Source organism: Taeniopygia guttata, chromosome 8, assembly GCF_048771995.1.
Source record: "Taeniopygia guttata chromosome 8, bTaeGut7.mat, whole genome shotgun sequence".
NCBI lineage: Eukaryota > Metazoa > Chordata > Aves > Passeriformes > Estrildidae > Taeniopygia > Taeniopygia guttata.
Genome location: NC_133033.1, coordinates 6,212,617 through 6,231,608, shown reverse-complemented (window position 1 = coordinate 6,231,608; position 18,992 = coordinate 6,212,617). Strand labels below are relative to the sequence as shown.

The 18,992-nt window shown below is 36.6% G+C and overlaps 1 protein-coding gene across 1 annotated transcript in view; it reads right to left on the bottom strand.

Moving 5' to 3' along the window:
- Window positions 1-18,992, bottom strand: part of FAF1 (Fas associated factor 1) — a 154,081-nt gene that overhangs the window by 114,395 nt on the left and 20,694 nt on the right. Inside the window, exons 4-5 of the mRNA XM_002192970.7 lie at window positions 4,535-4,581; window positions 1,465-1,673 (exon numbers count right to left, since the gene is read on the bottom strand). Of these exons, the coding sequence (XP_002193006.3) occupies window positions 1,465-1,673; window positions 4,535-4,581 (256 nt within the window). The remainder of the gene's footprint in view (window positions 1-1,464; window positions 1,674-4,534; window positions 4,582-18,992) is intronic.

The window sequence follows — 18,992 nt, the reverse complement described above, 5'->3', positions numbered from 1 at the left end:
TATAGAAACCCTTCTAACCCCTCAGTGGTTTCACCTTCAGCTGAGTTTTGGTCTTCCTAACTGAAAACCTGCCCACATCTGTGCTCCTGCTGGGCAGCCCATCACTACTTTCCAGCTCTGGCTACTTCGGTTTTGAATTTAGTTCAGCCAGAAATGCTTTTTTCTTCTGTGCTGACCTTCTGCCATGCTTGCTCCTCTTGCACGCTGGAAGGAACTGTTCCTGTGCTTTGAAGAGGTTGTTCTTGAAGATCAGCCAGCTCTCTTGGGCCCCTGTGCCCTCCTGGGCAGCCTCTCATGGGCAAGCAGATCCCCTACAAAGCCAAAACTATTCTTTCGTCAAGTCCACAGCTGAGGTTTTAAAATTTGCCTTGCTCACTTCTCCCAGGGCTTTAAACACGAGGCTGCCCTCCATCTTTATATCGCAAGATACAGAAGTTTTACACAAACTGCCTTCTGCCCTACAGCTTTCAGGTAAAAATCAACTATTAAGAAGTCAATAAGAAAAGAAAAATCAGATGAAAAGCTCTGATCTGAGGAGATTTTGATGTCCGATTTCCACAGATGTAACTTGGCACAAAGGAAAACCGAGAACGCCCATCGGTAATTCAAACCGAGCACCGCTAGGTGGCGCCACCCAACACCAAATTGCCGAAAAGACAAGTGAAGCTCAAAAGTTTCAATTTCCAAATTTCATCCCAGACAAAAGGCTGCAGCACGCAAAATTGCTTTCATCAACTATTCCTTCACGTAGCTCCTTATTTGGATCTGTATAAGCTCTTCACTAAAAATAAAAAAAAAAATTAAAATACCCTTCTTCCTTAGCAGAAGTAAATTAATTCCCAGTTTGGGGAATATAAATATGTTCTGAAACACTAGCACACTTCTAACATATTGCTTCAAAATGTATCATTTTTACGATAAAGACAATAAAACTGATATAATTAATCTCAATTTGAATGAAAGGGTCAAATAAAAATTGAACTACGAAGAATGCAGTGATGTTCCTCACACCAGGAAGAATTCCTCTAATCTTGTCACTAATCCTTTGTAGAAAGAGATGCCATACAGATTCAAAGAGGAAATGCCAAGATCATCCACTTATTCATATCTTGCATCTACACTAATCCTATCCCAAATTACATTTTCATGCCTCAACTTAATCATTAATCTCCATTTTGTTTCTGAAGCAAGTCCATAAGAAAACTAGATTTCAAAATAAATATTTGATAGATCACTAACCTTTACCATGGATTAGTGAAATTTTGCTTTTTTAAAGCTGCAAAGAAATTTGAAAATGGTTAGTAGCTTTGGAGGCTGCATTTTCAGGGGGATCTTTTTTTTCCTTTTTGTGGGGTTTTGTTCTACTTTGCTTTAGGACTTGGATTATTGGGGTTGAATCTTTTTAGCTTGTCTTTTTAACAGTTTCACGGCAGCAGCTTTCACTTCATTTTCACAAATCCTTACCAACTGTAGAGCTGTCTTCAAGTACTACATCCACATTTCTGTCTCTGTACTCAACCCTGAAGTCAAGCATCCGAGGTTGTCTTTCCACTATTTGTCTGGATGGCACTACATGGCGAAATGCTGAGGAGGAGGAGGGAGCTGAAGAAGCTGCAGCAGAGTGACTGCTGGGGCCATACGCTGGTCCATGCAAAGTCTCTACACCGTACTCACTGAAAGACAGGCAAATGAGATGATTGAAACAGAACAGCTTGGTATGCCTAGCCAGAAGTTAGGAAAGCAAAATGACAGTATTATTCACTTACTACACAGCACAAACCTCTTCAATTAGTGCTGTCATATCTGAAAAAAAAAGTATTAAAAATGAAAAAATAACTTGTATATTAGCAATTTTAACCTTTCAGGGCTCAGGAGTGCTATAGGAGATCAACAATGGTGATAAACAAGCATTTAAAATCCACTATGTAATTGATACCAGAATTATCTTGAGGAGAAGGATTGTTTGCTGTTCCAGGAGTGTTGTGGGCATATAAAAATTGGCACCGTGGCAACGACCAGCTTTCTACATCATTGGGCTGGTATCCAGTGGAAATGAGAATAAGAAATACAGCTCAACATTCTGCAGGCAGATAGGTATTTTCTCACACCAAATTAGTGAAAAACAAGTCAGATATGAAAATAGATACATGTTTAAGTAAATTAATTAAGATAACAAAGCATGTTTTTAAAAAGAAAACACCTAGAAGTACAACAGTAATGCAATGCTGAATTCTAGCTTTCCTTCAAGTTCAAAATCCTGCAAGACTCCTGGAGATCCATAAAAGGATGTCTCCATGCCTGACTCAAGGACACCCACAGCATTACAGGTCAGAATAAACTGGAAAACCCTCACTACCCAGAAGCACTTCATCTTCCCCAGAGCCTCTCTACAGCAAGCATGTAACTGGGATTGGAAACAAGTGTAAAAAAAAAAACTCCATGAATATTACTCCAGGCAAAATAAAAAAAAAATTCCTATGATATACAGAATGTACAGAAATCAAATCTGGAAGGCAAGAAACTTCATCAGGTAAGCCTGGGGTGTTGCCTTTTAGATGCTCTTGCCAGGAAGATGCTGGGCAGTTACAGAATCTCATGGTGGATTTCAGAAATGCTGTGACATAATTTGTCTCATTTCCATTCTTTACAAGAATTTATTTGAAAAATTCCTTCTGTTCTCAAAGATACCATTAGATTACCAGTGGAAATCCGTTATAGAGCAAGTGAAATCTGTCACCTAGAGGAGGTCTGAACTTTAAAAACCTGAACCTAAAAAGTCTGAACTTTAAAAACTTTAAAAAGTGGATGCAAATGTGGATGGCATGCATGTCACTGAAGTGCAACAGTACTCAGCTACTGCAAATCCCATCATTGTGCCTTTCACATTTGTACCAGAAAAACATGTTATGCTTGTAAAACAAGGGGCTCCTTCACTTCTCACATCAGCATGCTCAGAAGGATGAATGCCCAGCTACAAAGGCCCACACACTCAGACCTGTGGCTCAAAAGTCAAAGCCCCACGTCAGAACTCTAAGGAGTACAGGAAACATCCTAATTTTCAGTATTTAAAAAAGTATAAACGCCAAGTGATATATTATTTTCTTCAACCTGGTGGACAAGTATGAATTAAGTACAATTAAGTAACAATTCTGTTAGTAGATCCAAGAAGCAATTAATATCCCAGTTCTCAGGACTGGATTACAGAACAAGCAACTGAATTATACAACCAAGTGTACTTTTTTCTCTTCAATAAATTAACTTGCTTCAAGTCCAGTTGTATTAATTTTATTTGATTCCACCAAAAAAGGCATCCTACGTATCTGACAAGCAACCTCTAACAGAACATAAAAAGCCCCACATCAGTAAAGTAAGTCTTATCTGGAAACCAGGTTTCTAAATCTTCTGAGCCTTCCTTTAAACCACTTCCACTGGAAGAATACAAAACAAGACAAAAATAAAGTAACAAAAATTCCCATTTGAAACACATTTGACTATCTAATAATTACTAAAAATTAATAAATTACTGTGATAGAAAAATATACGTGGGCACTGGACCACCTTGTGATTGAAGACAGGCATTAGCTACTCTAATTATTCCCCAGCTTCTTCTACCCAACCAAACATTCTGGGATTTTGGATAGAAATGCTTTGAAATCACAACTTGTATGCAGAATGAGTGTTCCACACAACCAAGACTTGATCTCACATGGACTAAACAGGCCTTACAGTAAATATATATTTAGTAACTTTACTAGGCAAATAGTTTTATCCTCAATCAAAACCTGACTCTGTAGAATTAGTAAGCATTGACAGAGATGTCAAACATCACTTTACCTATATTACACATCTTATTTAATTGCTAAAAATTTTTAAATAGTACATTAATTATTTTTCTGAACAAATTTTTAAACACTGTTTTACTGTCTCTCTCAGGTAGCTTAATTCCCGTTCTGCTGTTTTCAATTGCCTCATCAGCACTTAGAAGATCAAATTTCAGTGACTTCAAGATATCCAAGCATCAGTATGCAAGCCAAAATTTAATTCAGAAGCTGAAAGAAAATCAGTAAAACTACTTTTAGAAGGGAACAACCTTACTTTATCACAGTTTCTGCTGCCTGTAATGCAATTTAAAAATAAAAAAAAAAAAAACCCAAGTACAAATATTTTTGGCCAGAAATAGGGAAGCATGGAATATCAATACATTTATAAATGCATAAGGAAAAATAAATACTTATCCAGAAGCATACCAACACCCAATCTTTGTAAAGAGACAACCCAACCTTGCAAAGAATGACCCAGCCACCAGTGAATTCAAAATAAAAGTTAATTATTTTGAACAGATGTTTGAGCTAGTCCCCTATCAGTATGGGAAAAACTGAATGCTAAATCAGCTTTGCCAGGAATAGAATTTGTGGCTCCAGAAACAGCTTTAAAAGGGGAATTATGTCATCTTCTTAGGATTCAGGAAGGAAAAAAAAGTAACTGTTACCCAGTATCATTCTCTGTATGTACTACTCCAATCCTCTGTGCTTACCTTTGTAGAATGCCATTTTCTTGTGGTATAACACCATTTATAGCTGCCTGAAAAGAGAAAAGAAATTTTGAGTCAAGCATGCAAACAAAAATACATCAGTTTTGAAGAGCGATCCAGCTTAGTTCAAAACATGCCCTAAAATGCTCTCTATTTAGTGAATATTCTCGGTGAACAATATTATCATTATGGTATCTAAGTGAAAAACAAACATGAGCTGAAGCTCAGACTCCTGTTTGAGTGTGATGGATTTCCCGGTGGAAAAGATTAAAGAGAGCTTGTAGCATCCCACTGCTCTCCATTTTCTCCTGTGCCAGCAGCAGCTCATCCATTTTCTACCCTCACCAATTCTAATATCCATCCTCACATCTCAGATACACCTGACCTGTTGACCAGAACACCTGGTGAATGAGTGTCTGGTCCCCAGTGAAGAAGGGAACACTGATGTTTAGCAGTTCAGAGATTCCCTGGTACTCCAGGAGGACAAAGTCATACCCTGTGACTGAACTACTGACATCATCTATCAACTCCATTTTTACAAACTGACATTAAAAAAATGCAGCTTAAGTAAGTGCTTAATAAATACAAAAATAGATGCAATCAAGATTTAAATGCTATGGTTTCTTTTTCTCTGAATACATAAACATGACTTTTTTACAATTTCCATTAATAGTTAAGGCTACATGAAGTCAGAATATTTTACTGCTGAACTCAGCTAAATTACTGTGATACTGCAATAAGATTTATCCTGCATTTAGAAACAAATATTGCATTAATAATTATTTAAAAAGCAGAGAAGGAAAAGGTCAGCGGTACCCATAAGCTACAGCAACAACCCATGAGGGTGTATCAAATTACAGCGAAAACAAAGTTCCCTACCAGATCAGGTTTTAAATCAGTTTATCCACTGTGCATGGTAATAATCAGTGGTTTCTTTTTAACAACGTGTCTCATTTATCATCATTGTGGTTTTTGCAGTCATACACAGCTCTTGATGGTGTTCATCTAATAAACCTCCAGGAAAGAGTAGGAGGTTTTGGTTTATTTGGCTTTTTCTGGATTGGCTTCTCCCTCCCATGCTCTTCAGCAATATACATTGAATTCAGGTCAGTCAACAGATAAAGTTGGCTGAGAGACAGAATTATCCTTTATTTTGCATCTGTAAGATACAGAGAGCAAACACAGGTTTTGTACCACAGAACCTACACTAGTAATGATCTGCTGGTGCAACAAAATTCTCTTTACTTGGGGAAAAGAAGCTGCTTCAGCTGTGAAGAAATACAGCAATGTGGCATTTTCACACTTCTGTCAAAGCTCTGTCTCAAAGGATTAAATCAGCTCAAACTTCTTCTGAGCCTAGTTAGAGGGGTTAAATATGATAGAGGCTTCAAGCTATTTTATTTTAAACTGAATAACTCACTTGTTCATATATCCCCAGTTTTGTAAACTTGATGACATTTAAGGGGCACAGGAGTAAGAAAAAACAGCAGAAGCATTATGTGCTTTTTTGATTGAAAGACCTCTATTAACCACACTGTAAAACTGAAGAGTCCAGACACTGTTTGTTAAGCAAGATGGAAGACTAAAATAATGTAGACAGCAAATGGTAGCAGTGCACATGTACATACTGCATAAATATTAAATATCCATGTTCTAACAAGACAGCTATAAGTAGACCCTGCAAAGAAAAAAAGAAAAAGGAACAACCATCTGCTTTAGAATTTCATTGGGAGAAGGTTGTGACTATAAAAAAAAAAGAAATTAAAACAAGAACACGTTACTAAGGCAAGATCTGCTCCAGCCTGTTCCTCCCCAGTGTCAGCCCCCTTTGAGAGAGGCTCACATCTCTATGGTTATACAAACATTTCAAGATATTACATTTTTTTGTCTCCCCAAACAGGGATCTGTGATCACCAAAACCATCCCATGTAGCTAATTTATAGTCATTAAAAATGTGTGCTACCCTTGAAACAATTTTAATAATCAGTGCATTAAATCTATTTATGCGTTATTGATATAAAGAAACCATGTCTGGATCAGAAAGCTCTTTCAGCTCCCAATAACCTGCTGCTGAGAGTGATGCCGGGAAGCAGCACTCTGTGCCTCTGCTGCTCTTACACTGCATATCCATGAGTGCCCCTGCTGGATCCAGGGTACCAGAGCTTTCTAACTGCTTCAAAAGTAAAGTTCACCTTAAATGGAAAATTACAGGGGCTTCAGAAGATTTTTCCCAAAGCCAAGAATCCTAGGTGTGTCTCAGTGCTATCCATACAAAAATGCTGCCATAACACTGTCTCATCATGAAACAGTATAATTTCTGTTTTGATGGCAACTTTCAAACAACTACCAGGCCCACAATTTATTTCATTAAATTATAAACTGAATGTAGTTCTTCTTGATTTATACATTTTGTTTTGGGATAGCAATCATATAGCCAAGAAGTGGAACAGCTTATTTAAAAATTCATTAAGTACTGCATAACCTGACCTAATTGGACCTGCCTTGGGCCAGAGAGACATCAGGAAACAACTTCCAGTCTCAAGAACCTGTGACTCCACCATCCAACAGCACAGGTTATCTTGATAAAGATACTGTGAGTCCTGGGGTTTTTTAAATGAAAAGGGATGTCATATAGAATGTAATATAACACTGGATTGACAAGTGCCCATTACCAAGGTTCAAAGTAACAATATTTTTGGTGTGTTGTTTTCAGCAGCATGCTTCCAAGTTATCGTATTGAAATTATTCAATCCAACTTTTTTGTTTCCTAAAAACACAGGGAACAATAAAGCAATAGGGTTAATGAAAGGTTACCAAATTCATTAAGAGTCTGGACAACATAAAAAATCCATGGCATTCTGAAATGATTTAGGTACCTAAAGAACACTGTATAGCAGACTGAAATTTAGAACTTTTCCTCAAAGTAATATTAACTAGATTAGTCCATTCTGACTAATTGTGACTATTTTTTATGAGTACAAAACAGTGTTAGAAAGAAAACCAAGAACCACCATTCCTTAACTACCTATTGAAACAACATCAATGACTTTCTTCAAAATACACAATTCTAGTGCTAGCCATTTAAAAGTAATGAAGTACATCTTAAAGTGACTCTCATCCCAGGGTCTTATGAATAATATGGGGTTTTAAATCGCACAAATATTCAAGTCACAAGTTGTAAATACTCGGGGGTTTTCCACAAAGTTTGAAGATCGACTGGATTTACCAATCATATTATTTAAAAGCAGAAGTCTACATACACTGATTGAATATTCAAACGAGACAAGGGGTTCCTTCCTCTTCGTGAATTACAGCTGGCAGGTAGTTTTTAAATTTCCAGAATTTGCAGAATTTAAAAGGGATATTTAGATTAATTAAGGGCTAAAGGCAGCCCCAGGCAAAAGAGCAGTTAAAGGCTTTTGCAATGGGTGAGAAGGGAACTCCTCCTCAGTGGCCACCTCGTGTTCCTCCCCTCTCCTTCCCAAACTCCAGAGCACACAATGGTTTTGGCTCACACATACAGACCCCTGAAAATCTCTCCTTTGGAAGCTCCATCCCAGTGAAGAGAAAGAGGTTTTACAAAGCACAAAGCAAGATCAACTCTCCAAAACAGGGCACTAGAAAACACATCCAAAAGCAAAAGGAGAAAGCAAGTTGGAGAAGCACAGCGCTGGAAGAACAATCCTTTCAGAGGAGGAGGCTGGAGAGATGTAAATAACCTGAGAGATGCACAAATTTCACCAGGATAAATAACCAAACCAGCTTAACACAACCAGCACAAGCTGTTCCCAGAGAATTCCAAAAGCCTTATTTAGGTTTCACTGCATGCAGCAAGTGAGACCACTTGAGTCTACTTAGCAAAGCCCTCGCAGAGCTTTACATTTGTTTAGCTAAAAACTGAGGAGGTTTACATTAAACAAACGCAGTACACAAATGAGACCTCGAGACAGGGTAATAGGAACTGCCACAGTAAATGATCAAAACCCAAAAATGTCCAACCAAATGACATCATGTGCTTCAGAAAGTCACAGGGAATTATAATGGAGTAAGTTGCTAATGGGGCATTTTCTTCCAACCCCCCTGAATGTGAATCTGACACATTCAGATCTACAGCATTAGTAATTTTTTTGTGCATTCAACTTAACAAATAGCCTCATAAACCACATATTTAATTATTTCTATGAAACTCTGAAAAAGTTTTTTTTCATGAGAGGATTTCTTTATTATGGCTTCCAAAAATTCTCCCCCAGATGCTAAAAACTCAGATTTTATTTTCGGTTTAACATATCTGGCAAGCTAAAAAAACAAAGTTCTGCATTTTGTCTCTTTACTATTCATTTTGCCCCTCCTTCCTATTATACACTTTATATATTCTCAATATAAAAAATATATTCTCAATATAAAAACAATTTCTCTCATATCACAAATGCAGAAAGTTTACCCCATGCTGTTTTCTACATTAACAGAGGCAAAGACAGGAAGAGGTGTTAGCCACTTGTAGGAAGGAATTTAAAATTATAACCAAAAAAAACCCAAGCATTTTGTTGTTTCATACTCTGAACACATAAAAGCTGTTTTTAATCTTTGACTCTTTCAGCATTTAATATTAGATTTATTTTTCTGATTTTTTAAGTGAATATAATACCAAAACTTACATACAAACCTCATTACAGAGGATGAGATGACACACAAGACAAACATACTGTGGTTTTGAGTTCTGCAGAATAAAAAAACTCTAGCTGTTGTATTTTGGAAATATTAGCCTGTATTCATCTGTGCTTGAAAAGCACTCAAGATTTGCTGAATTTAAAGAAGTGTAATGAAATACACTAAAAATCCCTCATTAAGAATTCATAACAATTTTTTCAGTCTTTTATATTTTATTAAATATTTCCACAGCAAAAAAAGGGTCATTAATAACACTCTGTTTACAATTGTCAGTCCACTGCAAATCATTCTACTCCTAATTTGGGCTAAATGTGATATTCTCCCTGATATACAATACTCCTACACTAATTTTCTGCTTTCACATGATAAACTTATCCTAAAGATTTAAAATTCATTCTTTATTTGATGTTCAAACAAAATAAATGGACAATAGAATTCCAAATGCTTTCCACAATGGAGAGAAGGGGTTTTATTAAAAGAAAGGAAGCAAAACCCAAAACTGAACAAATATTATCTAGAAAGAGGAAAACCAAATAACTAAATGATAAAGGAAAGCATTAGTAAGACAAAGCATCCACAAAAGGACTGAGAAAACAAAAGTGAATTTGAAATTGCTTCTGAACCATGAATATAAGCGACAAAGGAACATTTTCACATGCAACAGTAAAGCAAAACAGGAGAAGTGCAAAGATTTATTAGTTCCTTTTCAGCACAGAAGTATTTTTTAAAATGAAACTAAATCACAGGGCTCTGCTATATGCATATATTCCAGTAATAATAATAAATGTTTGGAAATAATGCTCTGCTAATAACTTTCTTTTTTGCAAATACTGATTTGGAAATAATTTTCATCAGAACTGGTAATAATGGGTACTGGCAAGTGCAGACACATCAAAACAATTGCTCTGACCCTTATACGGTGATTTTGGGAAACTGGATAAAACGCACGATCATGCACAGACTTCTCTTGCAGTTTACAACAATAAAAATGTAGAAAATTCCAGAATAAACCACAAAAGTTTTAGTAACTGGTGCTGACGAAATCATCCTGTAAGTATTAGTCAAATCCTGCAGTCAGTGTGGATTAATGCAACAAAGGTTTACTGAAACCAGCTGTATTAACTATCACCATGTCTTTCTGCCCCAAGACATCCAGACGGGACACTGAGATTCCCAAGCAGAGGATTGTGGCTTCTGAACAGCTTTATGCAACTACCAAATGTCACCTGTTACCAGCAAGTCTGAGATGTGTATTCCAAACAAGAAATTCCATGAAACCTTCTGCAGAAATACCAATCACTTTAACCACAAAGAGGCTTTTTACAAACAAGGTTACCTTACTACACACACAGCTACTTCGAAACCATTACTTTCAGAGGTTCCAAAAATGGACTGCTATGAGTGAAAGTAATAAAAAAATATTATTCCATTTAGGTTTTTAATTAATTCAGTAATACTTGAATAACAAAATTGTGCCTCAGTAGTAAGAGAAGCAATCTCTACCTGTGTTATTTTTGGCAGGCTTTTCAAGGCAAAGGAATGAGTCAGCTTTTTCCTGTAGCTTATGTTATACATGCTGGCATCTCCCCAGCTTTGCGAGTCTCAAAAAGTATTTCCAAGTGCTAGACGTGAAGTTACACCCACAAAGTTTATACAGAATGACAATATTTGTCCCCATCGTGGTTAAAATTTAACCAAAAACCGTAATTGAACTACAATGAAATGTCTTCTATGCATTCTGCTTTATTTCAGCTTGCTTTCTTTACAACAAATATACTTCATGAAAAGCTGCAAAACAATAGAATTGCTAATAAAGCAAAAAATTAACATTTCATCAAAAAATGCCACATGAATACATTCATACAGATGATTCACTTCATCAGCAAGAAAGCACGCGTTGAAATAATTTACAATTAGCACTCTAGATGTGGTTTCCCATTTCTTCCTACATCTTTGGTGGCTTCAGCAAATTTTTTCCTGTCACTCCTACATCATGCCTAAATGCATTAGGAAGCCTTTAAACAGTTAGATATACTTCTAAAATTCTGAGGAAAAAAAACCCACTACATTTTTGCAGAGTTCCTTAATTCTATGTTGCCACTGCCTAATTCCCTAAACAAAGTGCAATGGAAATAAAATATTCATAACTGAATGTGTTTTCCTGGCACAGTGAAAGTAAAGAACATGTACAGATTTCTAAGAAGCTTAAGGATCAGCATGTACCTGAGCTGACTCTAGTTCAGCAGGAATAAAGGAAAATAACTCTCAACAACCCACTCAAAACTCATTCACACAGAAAGGGAAAGTAGCCCAAGAGGTGTCTCTATTTTGACACACATACAAGTACCTTGGTCTTAGTCATCAATGTCACAGCTTTGACATTAATGCTGCTTCACCTTCTATAAGAAAGGAATGCTTATGCTTAATACCAAAACATATCTTATTACTCCTTAAAACATTCATAGATAGAAAGTAGGAGAGTCAGATAAATTAAAGGCTATGCCTTTATATGAATGCTGGAAAATGTCCTCAATGCCCATATTTTTATCCCTCTCCTAGTCATTGTATGTAAATTTGAAAGGCAACACTAAAATGCAAAGTTTAGGGAGAAGCTACCTCATGACAATATATTTTTTTGTTCAGCCTTACTTTTAAAAATTTGGTATTTTAGTCATTCATTGTAACATACTAGGTCTCAGAAAATACTACCAGGGAAGAAATTTCAGGACACAAGAACTCAGGACACAAAAAGTCATAGAAGTATTGCCAAAAGCCTAAGGCCCCTTCACTGAAAAACCATAATAATATGAAATATCAACAGTGTTCCAATGACCCCAGCTGTAGTCAGCCAACTGCCTAATCACTAATCCATAATCAAAAAAATAGTTATGCAACATTTAGTTTAAAAGTTTGGAAAGCAGAAAATCCCAAGATGAAGTAAGTAATGTACAAGTTGTCTCAGCATTTCTCCAACAGCTGGGGGGCAGCAACCCAGGACAGGCTAAGGAGACTTTATTGAAATAAAACTAGAAACTGTTCAACAGTTTCTGTTCAACAGATATTAAACAGTATTGTAAGTAAATCAATTTTTAAGACACTCTGCTTTGAAACTGATGGCTCTTGATGGCTCCTAGCTTTTGTGGTAAATTTTTTCACAAGTAACATTCACTTCCAAAAAGCACTGGCACAGATGCTGTTCTTAAATAATTTACTTAGTTTTTCTCCTACTCACATAGTCCCAACTTGACTCAATGACAGACTAAACACTTGTCAAACACATGTTTATAAGATGTGTGCAATTTTTAGTTCAACTAAATAGGTCACAGTCACAGGGTAATAAACTACAGATACCTCATAGCAACCGATTCACTATGAGTATAGTCTAAAAATTTGTTCTGAAATTTGAATGTCTCAGGACAAATGAATGCTAAGCAATCTTTGTAGAAACTACCAATACAGAGATAGCACCTCTAAAAAAAGTATTTTTAAACCTATGTTTGGTGGGTGATGCATACAAAGAGCTCCAGCAGTACTAAGGGGCAGGACTGGGATCTCAGGTGCTGCTTTTTGTTTATTCTCAGAACACAAAATTCTCTGTTAAAAGAAACAAGAATCTTTCACCATGAACAGAAATCTAAATATATTAGTCCCATTGCTTGTTTGATCACTATACAAGAAAAACTTGAGGTTATTTCTTAAGTAACTAAAAACCTAAATTATTTAAGTAACTAAATTCCATCTGTTATTTGAAAAGGAGAGACAGAATTTACATTTCAATTTACAATATTGCCAGCAAAGCTTTACCTAAGAATCTCCTCCACTCTCTTTCTGGTCAGAAAGAGAACTAAAATTTCATATACTTCATCACAGCAACAAAATACAGCCATAAAACACATAATCACAGCCCCTTTGTTACCCTCACATAAATAAAGCAGGTTTTTGGGGGTTGTTTTGGGTTTGTTTTTTGTTTTTTTTTAATGAATGAATGTGCATACAGCTATGTGGAAAGACACACCATGATTACAACTGCCTACAGTCCTACACATTTCATATAATCTTCTATGAAAAAAATATATTAAAAGGAAATGTGTTTTAGCAAAGATTACAGCATTTGAAAGAAAGTAAAAACAATTAATTTAATACTGTTTTTAAGAATCAACAAACCTTCTGTGCTACCACCCAGCTGTATAAAATACACAGCATGCATCTGAGCTTACTCAAAGACACACAAATGTCACTTTGAAAGCTGCAAAACGCTGGAAATATGGAGAATGAGAAATACAATTTTTGCAAGCAGGGATCCCTAATTTAACAGAAAATACATTAAAGACTTCCAAAGGGGATTTCTATAGTCCTTTATAAAAGACAAGTTCACATACAATTGTGCCCTACTAGGAGAGATTAATGCTGCAGTTGAACACACAAAAAAACCCTGCAACTCCTGAATTTCCTGGAGAACAGGCACCATGCCCATGGGATGCCCATCCACCAACACTCCTTGGGATTATCTAACCCAGGGCTTCCTTCTTCCTTCCCTCTGCTGGCAGCAGGGTTGTGAATGCTGGACAGGCTCCTCACTGCAGTAACAGTGAGAATAAACCTGCTGAGCTGACAAGAACATGTTCCACAGGACACCCAGATCCACAAAAGAACACCTGTCTAAAACAAAACTTTAAATACTCCTTAAAAAAAAAAAAAAGAAAAAAAGATACAAACCTCTGCTTCCAGTAGGCAGATGTGACTGTTCATCTGACCACAGGGAGAATGTTATTAATACACAGACAAGCCCGTGTTCCCAACAGTGAAAATCCCTCAGATCTAGTCCTAATGAGAGGAATAAACCCTGAACTTTTCACTGGTCCCACAGTGAGTGCTGTCAAATCTGTGCCATATTCAGTGTGCAATTCTAAAGTAAAGAAAACAGCAGGTCAGCAATACAAAATCAAAGGGCCAGTGTGATGAACACCATCACCATAAAGTGCAGTCCTGGTTCCCAGCCACTGAAACACAGCCTTGCAATGCAACAGCAGAGCTGCTGAACACAGGACATAAACATACACTGAACACTGCCCCACATTTAAGGACAAGAAAGGGCTGTGTGCCAAACTCAAATTAATCACCTAGTTTCTGGAGGCAGACTAATTCGAATAGATCAAAATAACACACAAAGAGAGACAACATCAAAGCTGTATCAGGGCAAACCAGGGAAAGAGAGACAAAAGACAATCTAAGTGTATCAGCTTTCCAAGCTCCTACTGAAATTTGCTACACGTTTTAACAAAAGGATTGTTACTGGTTAGAGCACTGGAAGATACAAACAACAGATTGCTGATAACTGTCAAGAGCCCACTTTTTGCCATTCCCACCTAAATGGGCACCTCAAAGAGAAATAAAAAATTGCCAAGTCCTACCTGACTTTTCTCAGTTAAATTCTTTTGTCTGTTCAGTTACTTTTTTCCAAAGGATATTACATAGATGTAAATACACATATACAAAATTGGTACTTAAGAGTAAAAAAAAAAAACCCTGACAAATATTATTTTCCAAGCAAGATGCAAAAAAACTCCATCTAAGTTATCCATTTAAAATTAAAAGTTCTAGTTAAGAGTTGAAGCTTTATAAAAACAGATGTTCAAAATACACAGTTTCTCCTCCCAAGATAGAGAATCACTTCATGTCAGGTGATTCTTGGAACCTGAGTACGACAGGAAATGCAATTCATCCCATCTCCAGGTGCACTAAACTGCTGCTTTTACTGAAGCTATACTTGCTTTGATCCTCTACCAGAATATAGAATAATCAAGCCAAGTATAGCAGGAAGGCACAAAGGTCATTTTGAAAATAAAAAATTGGAGGGGGTTGTATACATACAATCATTATACATATATTTACAAGTAAACTGAATATTGGAAAGTAAATGGCCCTCTCCCCCCTCATCAATGAATTTTGATTAATTTTTTTTTCTTAAAGCAATACTAAAAGTACCTATATTATAATGTCTCTTGGAAAAGACATTAAATAAAAACAATTTTAAACCAGGGAACAGGAGTAAAAACAGAAATGGCCATCCTGGAAAAAGCAGAAAATTAAGTGTGGTGAATTCTGCTCTTCATTCAAAAATCCTGTTCTGATTACCAATACAGAATATAAAGTCATGCTGCATATGAAAGACTTGACTTTTTCATTAAATCTGTGAAAGGCAGAGCAGACCACTTCACTTACTTTCATACACAGATTCAAGCACAGGATCTCAAGAGAGCAAAGAGCTCTCACCTGTGTAATAATCTCACATAAATAAAGGTCCACAGAGCATAAGGTCAAGCCACTAATGGGTGATTTTCTTTAAATATGTACCATCATCAGAAACTTTTCAACAGACACAGAGCTGGAATTTTTCACGCCTTTATTTTATTGTTTATATACAAAGTTTAAGATGTATTTGTCATTCTTACCTTCACATGCCAAAAGAGAAGGTCAGAGTCTAAATGGGCAAGCTATGAAACCACTAGACTTTACAACGGACAGAAATTCCTAACTTCTGCTTCCTCACATGGTAAAAATTACTGTAAATTAATAGAGCTAAAAGAAATAACATACCAGCAACCCTGGGAGGCTTAAGAGAGCTGCAGCCATTTATAGCAGAATGCCTGAAGAGATCATTATATTATCTATGTTGATCTTCTGTATCTCACAGAACATCTGAAACATTTCATCGCCCAGCCTATAATAAGCCCTGTAATTAGGCTACAGTGTTCTAACACAGAAAAACCCAAAGCTGCTCTATATGCAGCAGACCACCACAAAGGCCAAGTCATCTGCACCAGAGGGGAACTAATTATTGGCAAAATTAGGCTTCATGATCCCACCAAGCAGTTTTTAAACTGTTGCTGCATATGAATTCCTCTGCAGCACTCTTGTGACCAATTTTATTTTGAGCACTTGAACAAAGCCAAGCAACCAAACATTTATGAAAGACAGTTTCCTGTATTGCTTCAAGCAGCTACTGCAAAACACATACAACTGCTTTGTGCACTATAAAACATACAGAACGCTGATACATTTAAGTCCAGTACCCAAGTCAAGATAAATTAGAGGCAGTCTATATTGTCTTAGAGTATCCCATATAGAGGATTAGAGATGAAGACTTCTAACTGGGGGTAAGTCACGTTTTAGAGTTCAAAAATAGGAAGCTGACGTTTCAGCTCTAAACTGAAAAGAAAAAGGAATTCTGTTTAATTCTTAAGAAAAAACAAAAGTGACTATTAGAAAAACTAAATCCAGAAAGGAGAGCCTTACACTTAACCCAGGTTTAGCTTTGTTTAAAGGTAAAACCAAACGTCCAAAAGATACAGAACATAGTAACAGCAAGAAGAAAGACACTGCTGACATTTTAACCCTTAATACTAAATTCTAGCAAGACTAGGGGGAAAAAATGCAGTGACGAACTAAGCAGCAGGAATATTTCTTCAGTGTAAGCAAAGTAATCCTTAAAAAAGCTTACACAAACACACAGTACTTGTATCACAATGCAAGAAACTTGTTTTGTGAACTTATTAACCTCTACTGTCTCAGTGCATTCTGATGTACATTTCTGTCAGCCCATGTCGGTACCTACTTCTCTGTTTCTGTTCGGGATCCTTCTGCTTTCCAGCTCACCAGGGCTCCTTCTTTTGGTTACTTTGGCTGAGGTCCCAGAGAAATAACAACGCCCTTGAGCTGAGTGTCAGAGAGTTCAAGAAGCAACAGGTGCCCAAGGGAATCTTCAACCTGGGTCTTTAGCACAGCTTCTGATAATGCAGGACTTTTTTTCCCAAACAGGAACATGGATTTGAGATACAGACAGGCTGAGTGAAAAGCAAGAGTAAACAATCTCTTTGAGACAAGAACTTCCTTATGTTTTTGGGTTTTCCCCCTTTTGCTGCAGGAGTGCCCATGAGCTTTGGCTGATGACATCTGAATGGGATTTGCTTAGCTTCCTACTTAGTAGCCTGGGTGCCTCACAGAAGATTTCCTCATCAAATACTGACTTCTGATTTTACTTCCAACATCACAGAAGTAAAGGAATCGACATTTAAAAGCCTTTGAATCAGATGCAGTAAATGACATGAAATTAGAGAAAACAGAAATTGTGTTCTTCCCATTCACCGAACACTGGGAGCCAAAGGATGGCAGAGGGGCCCTTACCAAAATCATCATTACTTCACTACTGTCTTCATCAACTGTGAACCAAGTTCCTCAAGTTTGGTTTTCCTTAGAAATCAAAAAAGTTTTGCTCTGAGTTGAACAACGTATTTAGTGCCAAACTAAAGGATTTCTTAAGTTTTTCATCTCAGTTAAAAAAACTCTAAGACCTTTGGTTTAATTAAAACAAACCCTCCCCAGTTTCTAGGCATTGAATCTGTACTTGACTACTGAATCTAAGTTATAAAAAAATGCAACATAAACAAACAAACAAACAAACAAAATCACCACATGGATCATGCACTTTTAATTCCAAAATAAAAAATACTACATTTCTGGTAAGTCATGAGCCTTTCCTCAAGTTCTTCTGCAATGCTAAAACCCCTTGCCTAACAGAGATATTTGATTCTCTCACACCTCAGGAACTCCTTTTCTTCACTGCTCTCTTCCTTCATTCTTTTGTTTCTACCTCCTTGTTAGATAAGCAGGATTTGGCTTTCACTCACACTCCCTTTTTTACAAGGCTACTTTGAATAAAAATGAGCCAGTGTCCTGTTAATGACAGACCCTTAGGGCATCTCCTTCACTTACAGTCTCCTCAATATTATCTTTTTTCTTCTACAACTTACCATTTCCTTTTCATAGACATTCCTTTTTATTCCTCTCATTCATCTTCTGCCTAGCTTCAAAAACTATGTACCTTCCTCAAGTACCTCTTGCATTCCTAATTTTCTACCCTTTCTTACTTTCCCTATGCCTTTTTTAAGCTTGCACATTTGGGTCATAACTTCTTTCCTCTCTATATTCTACTTCTAGATCATCTAGTAATCACTAATAAAATTAAATATTTAAAGGTGTTCTCATAGCTTTAGAAACTTCACTCTGCTTTCTGCTCATTCTGGAGTCTCAGAAGTGACTTATTTATTCTGACCATTTTTCATGGCAGCTCTCTCATTCGACCCAACCTGTTGGCCATTTATTGTAATGCACACAATTTACAAATCCCCCAACAGATCTAAGGGATTGTATTGGGAACTTCACAACCTGAACAGAATGCACAAGGCTATTCCTTGCCTTCCTGTTAACACCTGAATTTTTAAAAGCGCTCATGCCATGTCACTACAAGCTACTATGACAAAAAATATTTTAACTCCATCACTCAACACACATCTGGGTTTTTCTGTTTGAAGCCACTGATGACAGACACTCCCTTCTGCTCACTGGTGTCTCACACTTGCTCATACCTTGACATGTTGCAAAATAAAGACTCTGTTCGTTTTAACATATAGTTTCAAGTGCTGGGAGTTTGTACTGGATTTTTACAATAGGTTACAGTTAAAATTATGTCCATAGCCAATTTTGGCTATGGATAGCCAAACCTAATATGAAACCTAATTTTCAAATCGAATGAAATCTAATCTGATATGAAATCTAATTTTTTTCATAATAACTTTCTGATATTTTGGGCTGGTCCAAAGGTCACTCATTTGGAAAAGAGAAAAAAACCAAGGAGAATATCAAAAGTTTTACAGTATAAAGGAAGACTACTCACCTTTTAATTAAGTTTGCTGTAGTTTACACTTCTAAACCTTAAGAAATTGGATTAATAGTT